This window comes from Mauremys reevesii, linkage group 5 (assembly GCF_016161935.1).
Source record: "Mauremys reevesii isolate NIE-2019 linkage group 5, ASM1616193v1, whole genome shotgun sequence".
Classification (NCBI taxonomy): domain Eukaryota; kingdom Metazoa; phylum Chordata; order Testudines; family Geoemydidae; genus Mauremys; species Mauremys reevesii.
In genome coordinates, this window is record NC_052627.1 from 14,634,156 (window position 1) to 14,654,425 (window position 20,270).

The 20,270-nt window shown below is 46.8% G+C and overlaps 1 protein-coding gene across 1 annotated transcript; it reads left to right on the forward strand.

Annotated features, from left to right (window-relative positions):
- The first annotated feature begins 639 nt into the window (after positions 1-639).
- FAM47E (family with sequence similarity 47 member E) lies at positions 640-16,672 on the forward strand. Its single transcript, XM_039541334.1, has 8 exons — positions 640-795; positions 2,149-2,479; positions 3,804-3,961; positions 4,644-4,797; positions 9,769-9,948; positions 12,039-12,191; positions 13,498-13,575; positions 16,481-16,672. The coding sequence occupies exons 1-8, from the start codon at positions 779-781 to the stop codon at positions 16,592-16,594; spliced, it is 1,185 nt and encodes a 394-aa protein (XP_039397268.1). The 5' UTR covers positions 640-778; the 3' UTR covers positions 16,595-16,672.
- The last annotated feature ends 3,598 nt before the right edge of the window (positions 16,673-20,270 follow it).

The window sequence follows — 20,270 nt, forward strand, 5'->3', positions numbered from 1 at the left end:
TCTATTCATCAGGTCCCATTCTCAACCTGATTTCGCTGTGGGGTAGTTTCTACTCTTGGGAGGGCACCTGTGTAAGAACCCAGACAGACAGAACCACCTCAGCCCACGGCTCTTCACCCTCATCCTGAACAGCCACAGTGTGGCCTTAACTCTCCCCATGTCTCCTGGTTGTGGCTGAGCTACTTCAGTGGTTACGTCAGGGCGGGTGTGGCATTCGGCAGTGACGCTGTGTGTGGTGGGTGCCCATGGGGGAGTGAGGAGACTGGCCCTGTGGGTGCAGTGTGTGAGGGGGCGGGAACAGGCCTGACTGCTGCACCGCCCGTTGGAGGGAAGGTCCTGGAGCTGCTGTGCCCAGGTGGGAGGCAGGTCCTCAAGACACAAGAAGTGGCAGGCCCTGTGGCCACACTACTCTTGGGGAAAGGCCAGGCCTGGCAGCCATGGTGTGGAGAAGCTGCTTGGCCAACAGTTGTGGTGCACTGGAGCCAACGTGATAGACATGATGGGGGTGGGGAAGAGAGGGAGGGTGGGAGGCAGATACAACAGGAGAGGGGTCAGTCATAGCCTATGTGACAGTTACTCTGCCCAACAGCCTTTCCCGCTCTTGCATGCACCCCCTGGCCACGGTCTCCTAGCAACCAGCGCTCTCAGCCTGGGTGGTTGGAGCCGGTGCTTGGAACGAAGACAGCCCTAATGTTCTGCCTTGTGGCGGGGACGGGGAGAGGAGCACTTTGTCCCACCAACGGTCCGCAGCAGCAGCAGCTGCCTCCTACCTGCAGGGATGGGCTCAGCCCCGTGGTGAGTGGGGTTTGCGGGGAGGCTGGACGGCATTGCCTAGTTGTGCCCATCCTTCTGGCAAATTCGTATTGGGTGTGTGAAGCTCACCCTCATGGCCCCAGGCAGACAGCAGAGCCGTTCACCACCCTGATTCGAGTGGATGGCAAACAACAGGGCTGACATATCAAAGCCTGAGCCGCGTGCTGTTAGCAACACTCATCCCATTCCCTCTTGCTTGGTAAAGGGCCTTGTCCATGTGGCATGCCGTGTTTTCAGCACAGGACTGTGAAATAATCCTCTGCCTACTCTTACATCATTACAGAGGGGCCCATGCTGGGATCATGCATGGAATATGCAAGACTGTCCTCAACTAGGTATGAGCCTTGCATGATCCTTGGACTTTTGTTGGCATGGGCTTATTTGATACTTAAATCTGTTTTAAAATTTACAAATAAGGAAGAGTTTTTCTCCTTTCTTTAAAATGTTTTGTAACCACTTAAGAAGGCAGAGGTTGAACACATCTAACCAGTTATTAACATATATGAAGTGCATGAGTTTGAGTCACTATGCATGTAGTGAGTGACTTTTTTGGTAGGAAACGTGCCAGACTGAGAGACCTGTAGGATCGGCATGCTCTTTGGATCCATCTATCAGCCATAATAACCCAGGCAGTGGCAGTGGAAGTCTCCTTGGCGGTTCAGTGTTTGGCCTTTCGGATGCAAATGCCCATAAGGATGCCAAATTCATGTCCATTGAGATGCAGACACTTGGGTCTAAACAAACCATTAACTCAAATCCCACAGGTCACTCAAAATATGGGGAAGACATTAGATCACTGCATTCTTTGGCCTGATTTTTTTTATCGATGCTAAAACAATAAAACTTGTGCTTGTTTTAACAATACAGCATGAACCAAATTCACAGCTGGTATAAGTGGATGTGGCTCCTGGGACTTGGGACTTCAATGGAATCACACCTGTTCATATCCAGGGTGAATTTGTCTTCAAAGTCTTCATTTTTCTTAAATCAGGGGATTTAATAAATGAATATTTGGGCTTGATTTTCAGAGCTGTTGAACAGCTGCAGTTCTCCTGATCTTCAGCTGGAGTCCATCTCTGAAAATCAGGCCAACTTTATTGACAATTCCAGGTCTGCATTTTAGGACAGACCATTTGAACACAAGCACATGGTTGTGATCTGGCAGAATAAAGAGATTCCACCTCCCCGTATATTTTGCAGAGTCTCAGTCTGGCAAGGGAATGGAATGGAATGGGGAGTTCATATTTGGGCTGGACAGGTGGCAGAGATATTACTGTGCTTTGTTAAAACTCATTCCCCTTACTTTAAGCTCTGACCAGCAGCATTTGGTCTCAGGTACAAGGAGAAATTGCCTTCTAAGGGCTTTCGAGAGCACAGCAACAAAGCAAAGTTCTCAGATTCTCTTAACAGCCAGCGCTGGAGATTCTTGAAAAGTGGCCTGGATGATTTCAGAAGTGGTGTCCCTGCTCCGTCTGACAACATCATCATCCGTGGCACAAAGGGGCTTTTACCGATTGTTCTATCTAATAATGCATCCCAGCAGAAGGCAAGGAAAACATTTACAAGGCAGGAAGCCAGGCGGGATCACATTGCACAGACAGAACACTGCCTGAGCCAACACCCCCTTGCGCTCTACCCTCATCTGGAAGAAAGCATCCCTCCTGAGGTAAAGTCCCCATGGTTGCTGCTGTTCTTCCTCAAGACTGAGCATCCTTTTAGCATATTTTAAATATAAAAGCAATCCAGAACCCAGCTTTTCTCATCGGGTGTTTTAAAGCAATGTTATTTCCTACAAATTGAACGTCTACTAAAGCTGACTTGCCATGGGAAGGGGACCTTAAAGACAGGGAGAGATTTGAACTGACAGCAGTCACCAGCAGGCTTCTGAGACACCCTGCTAGTATTCTGAGATTTGCCATATTATTTGTGTTCAGTCAGTGAACCTGCTCCCACTCAGCCATCAACATGGGCCACTATACAAAAATGGGCTCCTTTAATAGTCTACCACACCATTCCATATCTGGTAGGTTGTACAGCGATGAGTTGGTTTACATCACTGTATCACTGGGCACACCTCCAGATATAACTGGCTGTTCCAGGGCAATGAATGGATTATCTCTCTCTTGTATTAAAATTGGCCAGAGTCTTGCCTGGTGTGGGTCCTCACCTGATCTGGACCTTGGCCTGACATAGAATAACTACTTCTTCCCAGAATCCTTCCTTCCTCTGCTCTGGGGTCCCTCCCAGCCTCTCTTTTGTTGGGAAACAACAGGGCTTAGTCAGTGCACAACTGCATTTATGATTTGGGGCAGGGGGGTGGACACGGAAGGACTCCGTGCAAGCAAGCCGGGGGCAGGGAGTGAAGGTGGGTGGGAAGCATTAAGCTTTCCACTCTCAGGTGGAACAGGGGAAGGTTATCATGGTCTTTTAGAGAGAGAGTGACCAGAAGCAGGGAGATGGCAGGCCTTGTATTGGGGGCCACAGTGAACTCAGAGTGAATATATTCATCCTCAGTGGTACAGTGCAGAATGCTGAGGAAGATCATACTGCTCAAAGGTTAAGAACAGGGCTTCTCAAACTTGGGGTCAGGATCCCTCAGGGGGGTCACGGGGTTATTACATGGGGGGTTACCCCAAACCCCGCTTTGCATCCAGCATTTATAATGGTGTTAAATATTTAAAAAGGTGGGGTCGCACTCAGACGCTTGCTGTGGGAAAGGGGTCACCAGGACAAAAGTTTGAGAACCACTGGTCAGGAAGCAGTAAGACAATGAAGGTCATTGTATTCTTTGTGCCATGACAGCATCTTGAATTTGAGGATAAATACAGTGTCCTGGCTCTGTCCAGGGCAAGATCAGGTCACAGAACGGTTTGCCACGTGCTGATGGGGGAACTAAGGCAGGGCGCATGATCTGTAATGAGGTCTCCTAGGCAGTCTCCATGGGTGTGAGGTGGTTTTGGACATGTGCTCTGTTCTTGTTTGGCTCTCAGCTTTTCAAAGAGGTTGTGGCCATCCTGGACCCAGAGATGTGCTTGCATAGTAAAGCTGGATACAAGGATCGTGACCAGGCGAGCCACACCCCTCAGCAAGTGCTGTTTCAGCTGGAGGATGGGAAAAGTAAAGAAATAAGCCCCAGGCCATCAGCCCTGTGAGTACTGTACAGGACAGAGTGAGTAGCACCCAGGGCTGCCTGAATCCACCTTCTGCTGCTGGGCTTGGGTTCAGTCCAGTCTCTCTCCTCTGAAATGAAATGTATTGAAAGAGAGGAGCTGAATGTTTCTGTGGGTGGGTGTTTTCCATACCCCACCCCAGTCCAGCTTTAGAAGGTCTTGGGGACACTCCAACCTTTCTAGTAATTGGGCTCTGGCTAAACGGCAGAGCTCAGTTGATACTGAAGTCTGCTGCCCGGTTTCTCTGATTAGACACACCCAAGAGGCTTCCCAGGGCTGGCTGGCTTAGTAGGGCTTCAGCACAGAAGTCTTTATGGGCCTGATCCAAAGCCATTGACTCCAATGGAAAGATTCCCATAGACTCCAGTGGGCTTTGTCTCAGAACCTAGCTGCTGGTCTCCCTGCAGACCATAAAGATCTGCACATAAATCTTTCTGTGCTGTAGGCCTGCTGAGGGCAGCCAGCTCTATAATAAAGGGACTCTGCAGAAGAAGCAGCAGCAGTATCTTCCTTACAGAAGGAAGTATGAATTGCAAGCTGGGAGCAGCAGGCACAGAGACAATTATTCAAACCCCACTGATCTGAAACCGCAGGAACGCATTTGTGCTGATGAGAGGCACATACAGACTGCGAATAACTGTGTCATATCCATCTCTTCAGCTTCAAGCAGTCTAAAGGCAAGAGTCCATACACACTGTTTTCCAAGAAAGAGGTAGCAGCAAGGGAAAAGGCAGCCAGACGGAGCTACGTTCCTCCCCTTGATGAGAACATAAAGCGAGCGACTAAGGAGTTTTGTGACTGGGTTGCTTCTTGGGTAAGTTGAAAACCAAAACCCTCCTATCCCAGCGGTCCAGTAATGATTTGGGCTAATGTTTTCAGATTTGGGTACCCGAAGGGCATCTACATCCTAAGTGGGTCCCTCAGCTAACATGCCCTGAGCACTACAGCTTCCACAGACGGCAATGAGAGAGGGGGATGCTTAGCACCTCTTGAAAGATATAGGCCACTTTTGCCCAACTCCATTGACAGTCACTGGGAGTTCGGAGGCTAACTCCCGTAGTCGCTTTTGAAAATCCCAGCCTCAATATGTCCTTAGGTGCTTAACCCGAGGCACCCAAGTTTGACAATGTTAACTCTTACAATTCTGCTTTTACAGAAGTGTCATTGAAGTAGCCCAACTGCAAAGCAAACCACAAATCAGTTTATTCTGTAAGTCTGCCAAGTCCATCTGTTTACTCAAGCATTTGCCTGAGAGATGTGTGGAGAGGGAGTTATTGGTTAGATTTAACTGCTTCATTTTGGAGTCAGGGCCAATTTTTTTGATTGACAGTGACTCAGCAATGCAGGCATTGGTTTTAGTGAACACAGGTTACTATGATGGACACAGTTTAAAAATGTGCAAATAAATAGCGGCACATTCCCTTTCTCTAGCAGCCAAATTCTAACTTGAGTGTTGCTGCAGCGCCACAAATGTCAGTGGGATCAGGTGGGTTTAAGATAGGGAAGAGTTTGGGGAATGCTTCTGTCATGTATTAGACACGCCATGCCTGGGGTTTTAAATAGCACTCTGCTTTGGCCTAACTCGGCTTCCATTGAAGTCAATGGTAAAGATTCCATTGGCTGCCATGGGAACAGAGTTAGGACAACAGTGAATGATTTTGAAAATCCCATCCCAAGTGCTTTCAGACCTGGGGTACTTGGTTACGCTTTCACTGAAGTCAGCGGCCAAAGTCCCATGGACTTCAACAGGAGCAAGAGCAGGCCCCTGGATCCTGAATATTTACATAACAGTGTTCAGACATACTCTTATAGTGTGCCACTTAGTGCCGAGAGGTCTTGGATAACCAGGGGTTTCACAGCATCTTCTCCTCGTGGCTATCTGTATCTGTGGATCTAAGTCAGACTGTAGTCTCCAGACCAGACCAGTGCCTGCTTTGTCTCAAGAGTTCATCTTCTGTCAAAGACCAAACTCTCTCCTTTGAGTCTCCCATATGTCATAGGAATTGAAGGCTTTAAGGAGAGTCATTTGCTAGCCCCGTTTATGTTATCGTTTGCTCAGTCATTCAAAAAGCTCGATAGAAATACATTTGTTTTGCAGAAAACAATGTCGTTGTTTTTCTGGATTCACGCTAGTCGCTTTAATATGTACAAATAGTAAAATACCAGCTTCAGTCCTTGACTGCACTGAGCGAGACAAAAGTGGCTCAAAGTTCTCCTGATCCTGCGACTGGCAGCCTCTGGCTCAAAAATAGACCAGCCTAAGAGTTGTTTGAATATGGTCCAGTTTGAAATGGCTCCTGAGAAACTGTTTTGCTGGGGAGGACTGGCGAGAGCACAGCATGTTACAGTCCTGTCCCTCCTACCCTTGTCACAACCCTCTACACCAGGCAGGAGGCTGGGAATTCCCTAGTGCCAGGTAAAGGTATCTGTCTGCTTTATGATGTCCGAGGGACTGAAGATCTGACCCATTGTGTCAACAAATCTTTAGAAAATCATGTATGTCAATAGCCTTGTGAAGGGTCTCAGCACAGAGACCATAAAGGGAAATGCGGTTACCTTATGAGGCCCACTAGACCTACTGTAAGATAAACAATCTGGTGGCGTGTGTCTTTCCTCCAATTCCAAATGCGGATTATGTTTAAATGCCCCCATGGTGCATCTGAGAAAGGAATTCCCTAGAAATGAGACTGTAAGGAGTGAATACCCCCTACTGCACTGCAGCAGCCATTAGCTAAAAATACCTTTGCCTTTCTGCAACGGAGCTCATGTCTACCTGCTTATATAATGAGTCTTTGTTTGCAAAATAATCCTTGACTCCTATCACAGGGGTGTGTAAAACTTGATGAGGGGACAAAAGGCCACCGTGTTGGCACCTGTTGCGCTGGAAACACAGCAAAATCTCTGTGTGAGCAGTGCTGGAGGAAGACAGGGCCACTGGGGACAGACGGACCCTTTGTTTTCAGGCTGCTAAGAGGTTGATGACAAACAAGGGAGGGTAAAATACAAGGTTGCAAGGAGTGGGCCCTGTTCCCCAGTCCTGCCTCATGGAAAGCACTGAGCTACTGAGTGCCCACAGGTCCTGTTATTATTATTTACTTGTATTATTGTAGCACCGAGGAGCTCCAGTCATGGGCAAGGCCCCTTTGGTGCTGTCCAAACACAGATTTCACTGGGAGATGTGAGTGCTCAATGCCTCTGAAAATCAGGGCATGGGTGTTTTGTCACTGACTTCAAAGGGAGCAGGAGCAGGCCCAAAGCCTGGAGCATGCCCCTGAAATGTGTGCATGGAGGGCTGTCTGCACACAGATTCCTCCTTCTGCTCTGCTTCAAATGGGGACAGAGGAGTGGGATTAGCCATCTCTTCAGCACTGTCCCTACCCTCCTTCCGGGATCCTCAAAGGGCTCTCCATGGGGTTATGAATTGGTTCTCAAGGGGACAAATGTGGGCATTTGAGTTGGCGGGGGGCTAGGGAAGCCGCTTTGTGATTACAGCAGTGCAGATTACTAGGAAGAGGTACTGCAGCTCCACCCTGTATTACTGTTAACAGAGAGCCCCTCTTTGCTGGAGAACCCCTTTAAGGAGGATCATGTGAGCAGCTGAGTCCAAGGGAGGCCTTGGGAGTATAGACCCATTAGGGGCTCCAGGAACCCCTGAGATCTAGAGTCAGTTGGATACACATGGCCCTGGCCTCCTGTGGATCTTGGGATCTGCTGGGTGCAGATCCATTCCTCTGTCTTGTGGAGCCCAGCCCAGTCATGGAATCATTGGTCTTACTAGGCATCCCATTACTGCCACATCTGAGCAGGAATCATGATTTCCTTGCAATGCCCCCTCCCCAAGGGGATCATAGTCAAGTTTTCCCTCCCTGAGGCCTATATCCACAGGTTTTTCCATGGAACAGGAAGCCCTGGTCCCACCCAAGCACCTGCAACTCCCAGTAATTTCAACTCAGCACTTCCCAGGATTTAGCCCAGTATGGAAAATAGATGTTCTAGTAGCTGTTCAGAAGAAAGGGCAGATATCCAGTATCCCTGTAACTGTGCAGCTGCTTATCCCAGCAGCGGTATCTTCAGTTATCTGGCATGGCTCTTTGCTCCATCCCCTCTAAGAAGCAGAGTAAGAGTGTGATAAAGTGATGCAGTCACTTTCCTAACACTCTAAGCCATTGTTTCTTGTGACAGAGACTCTCACATGATCTGATGTTTTCTGTGTTCATTGTGGCCAAGTGCTATTGCTTTAAAATTGGGATTGAAATGGACAGGATAGTATTAGGGAGCAGGATTGGGAAATGCTATGCGAGAAATGTGGGCTGAATGGGCCATTCTACCTCTGTCCTCACCCCTGACATTGGAGTGTGCCAAGGAGTGCTCAGAGGCTAGCCATTCTCTGCCTTCCCCACTGGGCCGGGGCCCCAGACCTTAAGAGAACGCCATGGTAGGCCCTAGACCTGTCAATCTCAGGGGATCGTATGCCTAGCACCGCCCTCGTATCCCACTCAGAGCACAAATGGCCTTCAGTGACCTGTTTAAAAATAAAAACCAGACCGGAAGTTACAGACCTTCTGACCCCTGTGTTGCACTGTGTCATGTGCTCACATCTTGTTTTACTTTATAGCTCATCTGACTGGGTGGGAAAGGACTTTTTCTGATAAGAGCAGCACATGGTAAAGGGACCTTTGATATACTTCTTGAATTCCTACACCAGGAAAGCAAAGAGGAACTAAGAAGAACCATTTCAAAGAGGGGCATGGTGACTTAGCGTCACAAGAAGTTGTGTCCCAGGGCGTGTGGTGCAAGACTTGGTTTCAGTCTCTGGAAGCCCCTGCTCTTCTAGTCTAATGTGGATCTGTCTCCAGGAAACAGCATTAGTTCTTGAAAAAAAAATCGCTTTCTGCCTGTTTAGGAATCTAGGCTGTGATTTTCACAAGCACGCAAGGGAGTTTGGCACCCAAATCACAAGGCACGTCAGTGGGAGTTGGGCACCTCTAAGCAGGCCTTGTTCTTAGTCACCTGCTCCTTCATCAAATGACCTGCCTGCTCTGAGATAAACTAGCCATAGGTGAGGCTGACCCCAGATTCCCTTGAAGCAGTGGTTCTCAACCAGGGGTACACGTGCCCCTGGCAGTACGTGGAGTGCTTCCAGGTGGTACCTCAGCTCATCTAGCTATTTGCCTAGTTTTACAACAGGCTCCATAGAAAGCACCAGTGAAGTTAGTACAAACTAAAATTTCATACAGACAATGACTTGTTTATACTGCTCTGTACACCATACACTGAAATGTAAGTACAATATTTATATTCCAACTGCTATACTTTATAATGATATAAAACGAGAAAGTCAGCCATTTTTCAGCAATAGTGTGGCTGTGACACTTTTGCATTTTGATGTCTGATTTTATAAGCAAGTAGTTTCAAAGTAAAGTGAAACTTGGGGGTACCCAAAACACATCAGACTCCTGAAAGGGATACAGTACTCTGGAAAGGTTGAGGGCCACTGCCTTAAAGGGCCAGCTCACAGCATGTAACAGGATTCAATCCTACTGAGCAGGGCAGATAGGCGATTGGTAATGATCTGCCTAAATAAATAACAGCTGTTGGTAACCACTGTCCTGGGTTAGGCTGGAACTGGTGCTGGGCAATGGTGCCTGTCCCCAATGTGCTGAACATCTAGCTCTCTACCAGTATGTTGTAAATATTCCCCCCATTCCCTAAGTGTGGTGTGTTTGACAACATCAGAAACTGCCTCCTGCTATCTCCTAACGGTGCACTTGGCGTATTGCTTCAGGGAGGAGAAAATTATAACATTGATGAAGATACCATCATGAGGCTGTTTGATACCGGTTATGAAACCAAGCCCACGCTGGCTATGCCTGTGGACGTTGTGGAGATAAACGATGTGCCACTGGAGCTGAGAAAGCGTCTGGAGGGTTCATCCTCCCTGAAAGCTATGAAGAGTCTTCCTAAGGTAAGCAGGCCAGGGAAAACTAAACAAGCTGCATCTGCAGCTCTTATTAACTTCAATGGGAGTTCAAGGTGCTCAGCACCTCTCAGGATCTGGCCCTATATGTTGTATTGTGTTATGTTATCTTAGTCTTAGCATTTTATACTGCCACGCATTACCATAGTATCTGAGTGCCTTCCACATAAAATCAATGGCAAAGTCCATAATTCTATACTCTGTCTATTATCAGCAATCAAATCTGTGTAACAACATATTACTTCTAGTATGTATTAGCTAGTATTTCATTCTGCTTCTCTGTTATATGCTATCACAGTTGGGACTGATTCTTCCATTCTGCTGCATGCAAAACTACCATTGTCCTCAGTGGAACAAAAGTGGGTTTGTGACCACACTCGTGTTTCTAAAACAACTGGCAAGAGATGACCTATAAAATGATATTTGCTATTGTGCCTAGGAAGAGAAATATCTGATTCAGCAGAAACTGCAGGGCACACATATTAGCTTTGATCTCTCTTATTTTGAGCTGTTTCTACTAGGCTTTAACAGGGAATTTTCACTGCCATAGTAATGACTTTTATCTTGCAGTGCCTCATATTCCTCCTTTCAGGCCTGCTAGGTCCCCAGTCATTGAAAGGAAGCTCACTAGCCATGTGGAAGGGCATGGCTTGTGCTTTACTTACCCCATCATCAGAGTCACCGTGAGAAACAACTCACCTCTCCAGTGGTTGCCTCCAAGCTTTTAATGGCAGAAAATGTAAAGAATATATAGCCCCAAAGAGAGAATTCCGAGAGCTTGTACTGATTATAGAGTTCTGATACCAATGCCAGATTTGCTAGTTTTGTTTCCATGTGTTCCTCTCCTTTTCATTGGGTCCTCATTAGAAATTCTCTCCTTGGACAAGAATTGGGGTCAGAGGGAAGGGAGAATACTGATCTTCAAAAGCCCATTTTACAAAAACCAAAGGAAATATTCTCTCCACTAGACATGGGTGTGGAGCTTTTTATGCAGAATAATGCTCTTGAAATGCCACCTGCTGGCCATTCTGTAATGTCGCATACAACGAGGGATGACATCTGTACTCATATTCATAAACCTTGAAAACAGTCTGATTTTTAAAGTAGCATAATAGGGAAATATGTTAATTCTGCAAGGTGATGCTTTGTCACCTACTATAGCATGAACATGTGTCAATAAGGTTGTATCCATCCTGCCCTTGCTATGTCATTAAATGGGCAGCAGGTCCTGGTATGAAAAGGTTGAAAACCACAGCTCTAATCAGTGGTCAGACAACCCCAGGGCGTGTAGACTGTGTTAATTCCCAAGGGGACTATTAGGATCTGAGTGCAAGTTTTTGCACAGGCTGACTATGCTTGGGGAGCGGTGTTTGAGGTAAAGAATTTTGCAAGCTGCTGTTAGGCGTTGGGATATTTTGTGTTACTCTGTTTTCGGCTGCTCCTTTGGGCAGCCCTTCTGCTCAAGGCAGATGAGTACAGGAGAGTGAATGGAAGAGGATAACTTTCTTCTTTGCTAATTCATTTCAACTGAAGCCTCTCCCACAGCTCCATGTCCTCTTCTTCCTTTCTACTCTATTCCTCCCATAGATTTTGCCCCTCTGTTTCGCTTTCTATTTTATTATTGAGGAATATTTCCAAGGGAAACTGAAAGCTTCTAGTTAAACCCGAATTCCTGTCTAGATCCTTGTTTATGGGAAAGAACAACTCACTAGGATGTAGGGAGGAGAACATGGAGAGAATGATTTCACTATCTGAAGTCTAATGAATAATAGAAGAATCAGTGGTGGTGAAAATTAGTACTTTTTATTCTATTGCTATTGCTAGGGGTAGCTAGTGAAACACCTCACACTTATATAGTAGTAATAGGACTTACACCTGCTATAGGCACCAGAAAGAGACACAACTGACTCCATCTTGCACTCACCATTATGGTACCTGAGCGCCTGATCTCATCCATTGACCAGGGCTGACATTCCATCTAGTAGAGGGCAGCGATTCACATACACATTGTGGGAGGTGAGTCAGACCTACAAACATGATTAGAGGATATTCCTAATTATTATGATTTTATCATGCAGGGTCTCTACCAGCCCAAATGGGAGAAGATCAGGTATGGAGCCTGGTACCTTGACCCAAAAACATGGAGAAAACAAAAAGTAAATGAGCCTTTAGAGGATCCAAAAGCGGCAGCTGATGCCATTCAGAAGTTAAGGAAGCGGTTTAGTGAAAAGGTACCGCAAGCATCTCTGGAATCTCTGTGGTGAAATTCTCATACTAGTTCCAGGCTGCAGAGCATACGTTGTTACTGGAACATGCCTGCACACCATATGCTATCTGACTCAGTTACAGTGGGAGGGGAACGGTTCATATTACCCACCCTCCTGACTATAATTATTATTATTGATTATTTGTGTTCTGTGACACTTGGAGGCCCCAATCATGGATCACGGCCTCACAGCTAAGCACTGTAGAAGCCCAGCAAAAAGACAATTGTACGGACGTCCTAACTCCCATGATCTTTTAAGGCTCATCCCAGGTGGTGGCACAACAATGCCTTGCGTATGGGCTGAGTGCAAAAGAAGACCGAAAAGCCAGTCACGATGTTTACTTCAAAGGGTTCTAGTTTCATGTCCATTTAATGCGGATGAAAAATATATTTCTCTCTGCTTCCATGCATCTCAAGACCAGATTAAACACCTTTCACATTTGGCAGTAAAAATTCACTCCCAGTCTGAGACTAAGCATGCACAATTCCAGCTCAGAAGGAATTATTGTTGGTCATGGTCTCAACCCATGTAAACAAAGGGTCAAATTCATCACTGTTGTAAGCAGGCCCAACTCTATAGCCTTGTTGACATTAGAGAATGGCATAGTTGCAGCCTTATCAGAGACTAGGATCTGGCTGAAAGACTTGTCCACTTGTGGTCTTAACTATCCCAGGAAGACCAGGCGTGTTAACCTGCTATCTGGTCAAATTCTATCTACCAGCTCTAACCCAGAAGTCTGAAAAGGTTTGAGTGTCTGGTGGGGGCAGGAGAGCTTGTGGGGGAAAAGCCCAAGGAACAAAGGCGTTCAGAAGAAAACTTTGGCTTTTTGTTATTATTTCCGTTAACAATAAATGTGAACCCCAGAGTGGGAGTAATTTTGGGCCATGTTTCATGTGTGTATGTTGTGATAAGAGCTGGGTGGGAATTCCAGCTGGTTACAACAGCTTTACAAAATAATCCCTAGTAATTAGTGACTTGCTACAACACTCACTGAAAAATGACATACTGTCTCATTGCAATTCAGTGCTTATGAAACACCTGGATTGCCGTAAAAAATAGCAAATCAGAAATTATCTCTTGAATGAACTACAATGCATGAGATTAATTAGAAATGGAGTTTACCATATTTGTGAGACTTTCACAGAAATAACCTTTCCTGTCCCTTTCTTGCTTTGTTGGCTTATTGTATGAATGAGGGCATGAAAAAACAAATAAATCTGTGAGATTTGTTCTTGAGTGTTCCCTTAATTTGGTTTGGAAATTCTCCTAGGAGGCAGAGGTCATGCAGCTCCATGGAACACAGGCTTTTAAGGAATTCCTCGAAAGGAAGGGCTACCGGAAGCCTGAGGTAAGTCAGTGAGAGAGTAACAAGCCCACTGATATGCTCAGTAGCAATGACAGACCGGGATGCCTCTGGCCCTGTGCACTCTGGGAAAAAAGATGTGCTCAATGCATCTTGGTTTAAGCATCATTGTTTCTAGCCCAGTGTAACTGACCAGGGTTGACAAGGATGTCTAGTCTTAGAGCCCTGTGAGAACCATGTTATAAAACCATGCTGTATACAACCTAGCGAGGAACCCATGGACCAATCTGCACTACAGTCCTTACCATGTCCGGGTACCATGCTACAGCTGTTTCTTAGCCCTGGGGCCAAATTCAGACCTGATTATGGCAAGGGGTGGAAGTTCACCAAAGCCAAATACCAGCCCTGTCAGGTCTGAATTTGGTCTCAAGGCTGTCAAATAGCTTCGGGTAGACCAGTTCTTGTTCAAAACAACTTGCACTGGTCAGGGAACCTAGGCTTGACCCCTGCTGGCAATGCCGGCATTGAAACATGGTAGCAGCTAGCACAGTTTGGACAGGGCTGGTGAAGGCTGCATGAGCCACCTCAACAGGACGTGCTGCAAGGTATTGTTTCGACATGGCCACAGTCACCCCAACAAAGAGCCCTCCTCATAGGCCATTCATTCAGAGCTCAGCAAGGAAGGCCAGGCCTTAGAATGCCCCTTGGCTCATTGCATCTAACGCTGCACCATCGCTTGCGAGGGTGATCACATTAAGAAGGAACCATTGTCTTTTCCGCTTGACCCTTTGGCTGCAGCATCCTCCACAGTTTCCATGCTGTGGCTGAAAGCAGAATCATTTCCAAGTGCTGGATTTCCACTGGAGGTCATCAGTCCACAGGGATGGGCCTGGTACATGGGTGAGGCAGCACTGGAAGTGTTTTGCTCAGTGGAAACTGGTGATGTCAGGCAGTCATTAGGCAAAGATGGTGTCTGGGACTCCCCAGGAAATGTTGGGATTTCGCATGTCATCTGGTGCCTGGGACTCATCTTGACCATATTACACACATTTATATATGATAGGTTAGGTCTGGCCCCCGGGCCAAACAGTGTGACAGGCTGGCACTGAATGTCTCCAAATCAGTCACCTTCAAAGAAAAATGGAGAGATGGAGGCAAAAAGAAGAAAAAGAAATGGGTGACAGACCAGACAGGAAGAAGCAAAGCTAGAAAAGCTGCAGGTGGTGATGGAAAGAAGGCTGCAGAACAGAGATGGTCCCTCCCCTATATCTGTCAATAAAAACCCTTCTTATCACCGACACAAATAAACGATATTCACACCGTCCCCGATTCAGATGGCTTGGCTTACACATTGTTGTCCTCACTCCAATTATGGTCAGCAGTTCTCTGGTCTCCCCTCTCTGTGTTGTGTTCCTCTTCTTGGCCTTACCATCCGTTCATTCATCCTCTTTCTGCTCACCTGCCCATTCTTAGAGTCCGCTTCTTTCTTCCCGGGTCTCACCGCTCCTAGCCCAGGTGAGTTTCTCTTCTCCCTCAGTCTGAGATCAGTCTCCCTATTCCCCCCTCATCCTCTAATCCCAAGGCAGAGTTTCCCTTTCATCCCTTCCCACACCGGAATAGGTTCCATTAGCTACCTCATGCAGAAAATCCACGTCTTCCTGCTCCTAGTTGTGCCCCCTCATCCCAATCAGCCCCAGAGTCCCTCTCTACACCCAGTCAGCTAGAACTGGGTGTTGTGTTTCTTGTTCCTGGCGGATTGGGGAAGTGAAGTCTGCAGTGATGCCTCAGGAGGCTTTGTGGAGCTGGCAGCCAGCAGTGAGAAGGGGGAGAAGGGAAGAGGGAGATACGAGCAGCTAGGTGTGGGGATGGGAAGACAGCAGAAGGTGGCAGGAGAAGGTGGGCTGGAGCTAGGGAAGTAAGGTGGCAGGTGGGGCTCTCATTAGACTGAGCAGATCAGGCACGGCTGTGCTGTCACACTGCTTTGTGGGTTCAGCAGGAGGAGAGCCAGATTACGTTGGCTAAACCACTGAGCACAAGGCCTGGGAAGGGGAAAAGCTAGGGGAGAAAGGAGACCGTAAACACCAGAGAAAACAGCAGGATTTCTGAGAAATCAGACTGTGACCTGGTGATGGGTCCCTTTCCCCCTAATTCTTGTGCTCTTTCACCTCTCCCTTTGCGCTCAGTGGTTGTTCCTCATTGAACCAAAACAGGGCAAACAACATGGTGTCCTTTGCCTGCCCTGAACCAGCAGCCATTGGCTTTGTTCCGTGTGCCAGGTAAGTAAGGCAGCATTTCAGTGGTTAAGCCAGGCTGTCTCCTCCTCCCACACTCCTATCCCTCCCCAGAGAAGCAACGACCTCTGAGGAAACTCCATGCGTGTGTTTTGCTAGGACACTGTCATGAACAGAGAGATCTGATTAGTTCCCCAGGCCTGAGGCGCCGACTCCCTGTAAAAAGCAGCAGGAAGTAAGGCTGGATGTGGGCCAAAGGCCATTGGAGCTGCATACTCTCAGCCTGGTTCCCAGTGAACAACTGTCCACATCACAGAAGCCACACCCACAGCTGGCACTGATTGGCTTCCCCGTTCAGGGTATCTCAGTGGAGAGAGCAAAGAGTGGATGAGCTATGGGAGCTGAGCTACCCTCTCACCTCTCAAGATGCTCTGGCTCGCTCAGGATGGGGTTGGCGCATGACTGCATGGGAAGCTTCCATCACCATTGCCTGGGTGGTACCTATGGAGACAAAGAAGTTTGATAGCCCCGGAGACTGCATCTATGCACCTTCCAACAGCTCTGGGTCTCATGCCATTAAAAACAAAGATCTGTATTAAAGCACTAAGCACACTGGTGTCTTATTCCTCTGTGACTTGTTCTTTTATATCTTGTAGTCAGTAGCTGGCCATTTAAATGTGTTCCTAGTAACTGTGCTTTAAATCTGTGTTTTCTTTTAGTTTCTTCTGCAGATGCTGGCTGCAAAGGATGGTAAAGGAGCAAAAGAGGGGACGTCAAAGGGCCTTAAAAAGACACGAGGAGCCCAGGGCAGGTTTTTCCTCCACACTCGTTAATTAATGCAGATCTCTGACTTTGTTAACTCACATTTGTTTCTTCTAAATAAACCATTCTGAAGGCTCCCGTAATGGTCATTTCTAAGCTGTGTTGATTTGGTTTTTTTTCCCCTTCCTTCCTCAGAAATTGCTCATCAAATATATTTGAAACAGAACCACTTGGGGTAGTTTCAGAGGGGTAGCCATGTTAGTCTGTATCAGCAAAAAGAACGAGGGGTACTTGTGGCACCTTAGAGACTAACAAATTTATTTGGGCATAAGCTTTCGTGGACTACAGCCCATTTCATCAGATGCATGGAGTACAAAATACAGTAGGAAGATATATATACACAGAGAACATGAAAAAATGGGTGTTGCCATACCAGCTCTAATGAGACTAATCCATTAAGGTGGGCTATTATCAGCAAGAGAAAAAAAACTTTTGTAGTGATAATCAGGATGGTCCATTTCAAGCAGCTGACAAGAAGGTGTGAGTAATAGTAGGGACAGATTGACAGAGCCAGAAGAATACCCAGAAGTCACCTACTACAGGACAGGCCCAACAAAGAAAGTAACAGAACGCCACTAGCTGTCACCTTCAATCCCCTACTAAAACCTCTCCTGCGCATCATCAAGGATCTACATCCTATCCTGAAGGATGATTCTCACTTTCACAGATCTTGGGAGACAGGCCAGTCCTCGCTTACAGACAGCCCCCCAACCTGAAGCAAATACTCACCAACAACCACACAACAAAAACACTAACCCAGGAACCTATCCTTGCAACAAAGCCCATTGCCAACTCTGTCCACATATCTATTCAAGTGACACCATCATAGGACCTAATCACATCAGCCACGCCATCAGGAGCTCGTTTACCAGCACATCTACCAATGTGATATATGCCATCATGTGCCAGCAATGCCCCTCTGCCATGTACATTGGCCAAACTGGACAGTCTCTACGCAAAAGAATAAATGGACACAAATCAGACGTCAAGAATTATAACATTCAAAAATCAGTTGGTGAACACTTCAATCTCCCTGGTCACTCAATTACAACCAAGCACATAAAAGTGGCAATTCTTCAACAAAAAAACTTCAAAACCAGACTCCAATAAGAAACTGCAGAACTGGAATTAATTTGCAAACTGGACACCATTAGGCTTCAATAAGGACTGGGAGTGGATGGGTCATTACACAAAGTAAAAACTATTTCCCCAGGCTAATTTCCCCCCCCTACTGTTACTCACACCTTCTTGTCAACTGTTGGAAATGGGCCATCCTGATTATCACTACAAAAGTTTTTTTCCACTTGGGGTAGTGGATCCCAGATGCAGGGCAGCTGGCCTGGCTGCTCAGCCATGCTAAGAGCTGGCTTGGAGGCACTGTTACATTCTAAAGATTTCAGCTCGTCTCTACTGCGCTGTGATGACTGGGCGTTTTACCCAGCATGCCACCGTTATTTATGATGTGTATGAAAGTAGTGCCACAAGGCTCCAGTCAAGCCTGAGGGGCCCTATTGTGCGAGGGTCGGTGCTGTACAAATGTGGAATAAGAGACATTCTCTGCCCCAAGGAGCTCACAGTCACCTAGATGAGGGAAGTATTATTGTCCCTCTCTTCATGGTACGCCCACATCTCGAATACTGTGTACAGATGTGGTCTCCTCACCTCAAAAAAGATATTCTAGCACTAGAAAAGGTTCAGAAAAGAGCAACTAAAATGATTAGGGGTTTAGAGAGGGTCCCATATGAGGAAAGATTAAAGAGGCTAGGACTCTTCAGTTTGGAAAAGAGGAGACTAAGGGGGGACATGATAGAGGTATATAAAATCATGAGTGATGTTGAGAAAGTGGATAAGGAAAAGTTATTTACTTATTCCCATAATACAAGAACTAGGGGTCACCAAATGAAATTAATAGGCAGCAGGTTTAAAACAAATAAAAGGAAGTTCTTCTTCACGCAGCGCACAGTCAACTTGTGGAATTCCTTACCTGAGGAGGTTGTGAAGGCTAGGACTATAACAATGTTTAAAAGGGGACTGGATAAATTCATGGTGGCTAAGTCCATAAATGGCTATTAGCCAGGATGGGTAAGAATGGTGTCCCTAGCCTCTGTTCATCAGAGGATGGAGATGGATGGCAGGAGAGAGATCACTTGATCATTGCCTGTTAGGTTCACTCCCTCAGGGGCACCTGGCATTGGCCACTGTCGGTAGACAGATACTGGGCTAGATGGACCTTTGGTCTGACCCGGAACGGCCTTTCTTATGTTCTTATGTTTATGTTCTTATGTTCTTACAGATGGGGGAACCTGACTCTGTGTATGGGCTGCTGACTTCATTGTCCATCTGCGGTAGGTTGCTCTGATCTATCCCCACTCAATACCCCAGGAGGGACACAAAGGCACCTTGGCTGGGACTCTGTGCTGTGTTTTCCAGGAGGTGCAGCACAGAAGCTGCAGCCAAGGAGATGAGGGGGCAAAGGTGTCTCTAAGCTGGATTTTCTAGGGGCCACTGTGGCCCCCAGTGTAAGTTAGAGGAACCAGGAGCTGCTCTGTTTTAAGCTTCCACCCCATGGGTGCCTACAGGCAGCTCCACAGCAACTTAGGATCCCTGTAGCATGTAGAGTATGGGGACCCGCTGCCCACCCTGGGGCCAGGTTTTCAAGGAAGCCTGCGTAGGCGACTGCCTATGGGAGCACTATGCAGTGCCTGCACTGTGAGAACTTTTTGCTGGCTGGATGCAGGGCTTTTACAGAGCAGCGCACGGAGGCTGTAGCTGGAGTCAGATTCCCACCAGTGAAATCAGTGGAGTTACACTGGCTTAAAATGTAATGCAGGGGTGAACCAGCCCCTTGGCTTCAGGCCCAGCACTAACACGGGTCAGAGGCTGCAGGAATAAAGATGTTGAAGAGTGCTTCCCAGACCACAGAGACCTAATCCTGGAGCAGTTCTTGAAGTCATCCCTAGCTGTGAAGGAGATTTTATTGGCAGGATCTCACTGAGGGGCAGGCTGTGACCTCAGGAGGTAGCAGGACACTCATCCTGACAGTAACGAACAGGTGGTTATGTCATTTAAACTCGTTTAAAAGAAAAATGAATGGCGACGGAGTACGTTCTAATGCAGACACTTATGAATCTGAAGCACTTACCATTAATGGTACATGCAAGCTAAACAGCTGCTTTAAACCAAAGGTTTTTGTTATAGTATCAACAAAACACTGACACATATTCTCCCTCAATAACACCAGTGTTGCTACCACCATTTCAGCTGCACTGATGTTAGCAAGGGGGAGAAGTTATTGAGAACTGTCCCTAGTGTAGACCAAGCCTACAAGACAACCCTGAAAGAATCAGCTTTCCCACTGGCGTCAGGGAGTTTGAAGGATGTTATATGATAAGCTTGATTATTTAAACCCAAATAAACAAACCAAAACAACAATCGGTAGTGTGTAGTTTAACAACTGCTTTAACAAACTATATATATATTTATGTGAGCATTTACCTTATAACAACATGGACGCCTGATTTCTAATGTTTTATTGGGAAAGACTATTTTTTCCAGTCTTTCTTTTCACCAGCAAAATGTCCAGATGGCTGCTTTCTGTGCAGAGCTGTTCAGAAAAGTGATTCTGTAAATACAGCATTGTGGGCTTCCGTGTTTATTGCTTCTCAGTGACACCAGAGCAGATCTGCT

Excerpts from the sequence above, each read along its gene's own strand:
- FAM47E (XM_039541334.1), top strand. Across the intron at positions 12,192-13,497 it reads GGAAGCGGTTTAGTGAAAAG|GAGGCAGAGGTCATGCAGCT; the intron begins GTACCGCAAGCA and ends AAATTCTCCTAG. Across the intron at positions 13,576-16,480 it reads AGGGCTACCGGAAGCCTGAG|TTTCTTCTGCAGATGCTGGC; the intron begins GTAAGTCAGTGA and ends GTTTTCTTTTAG.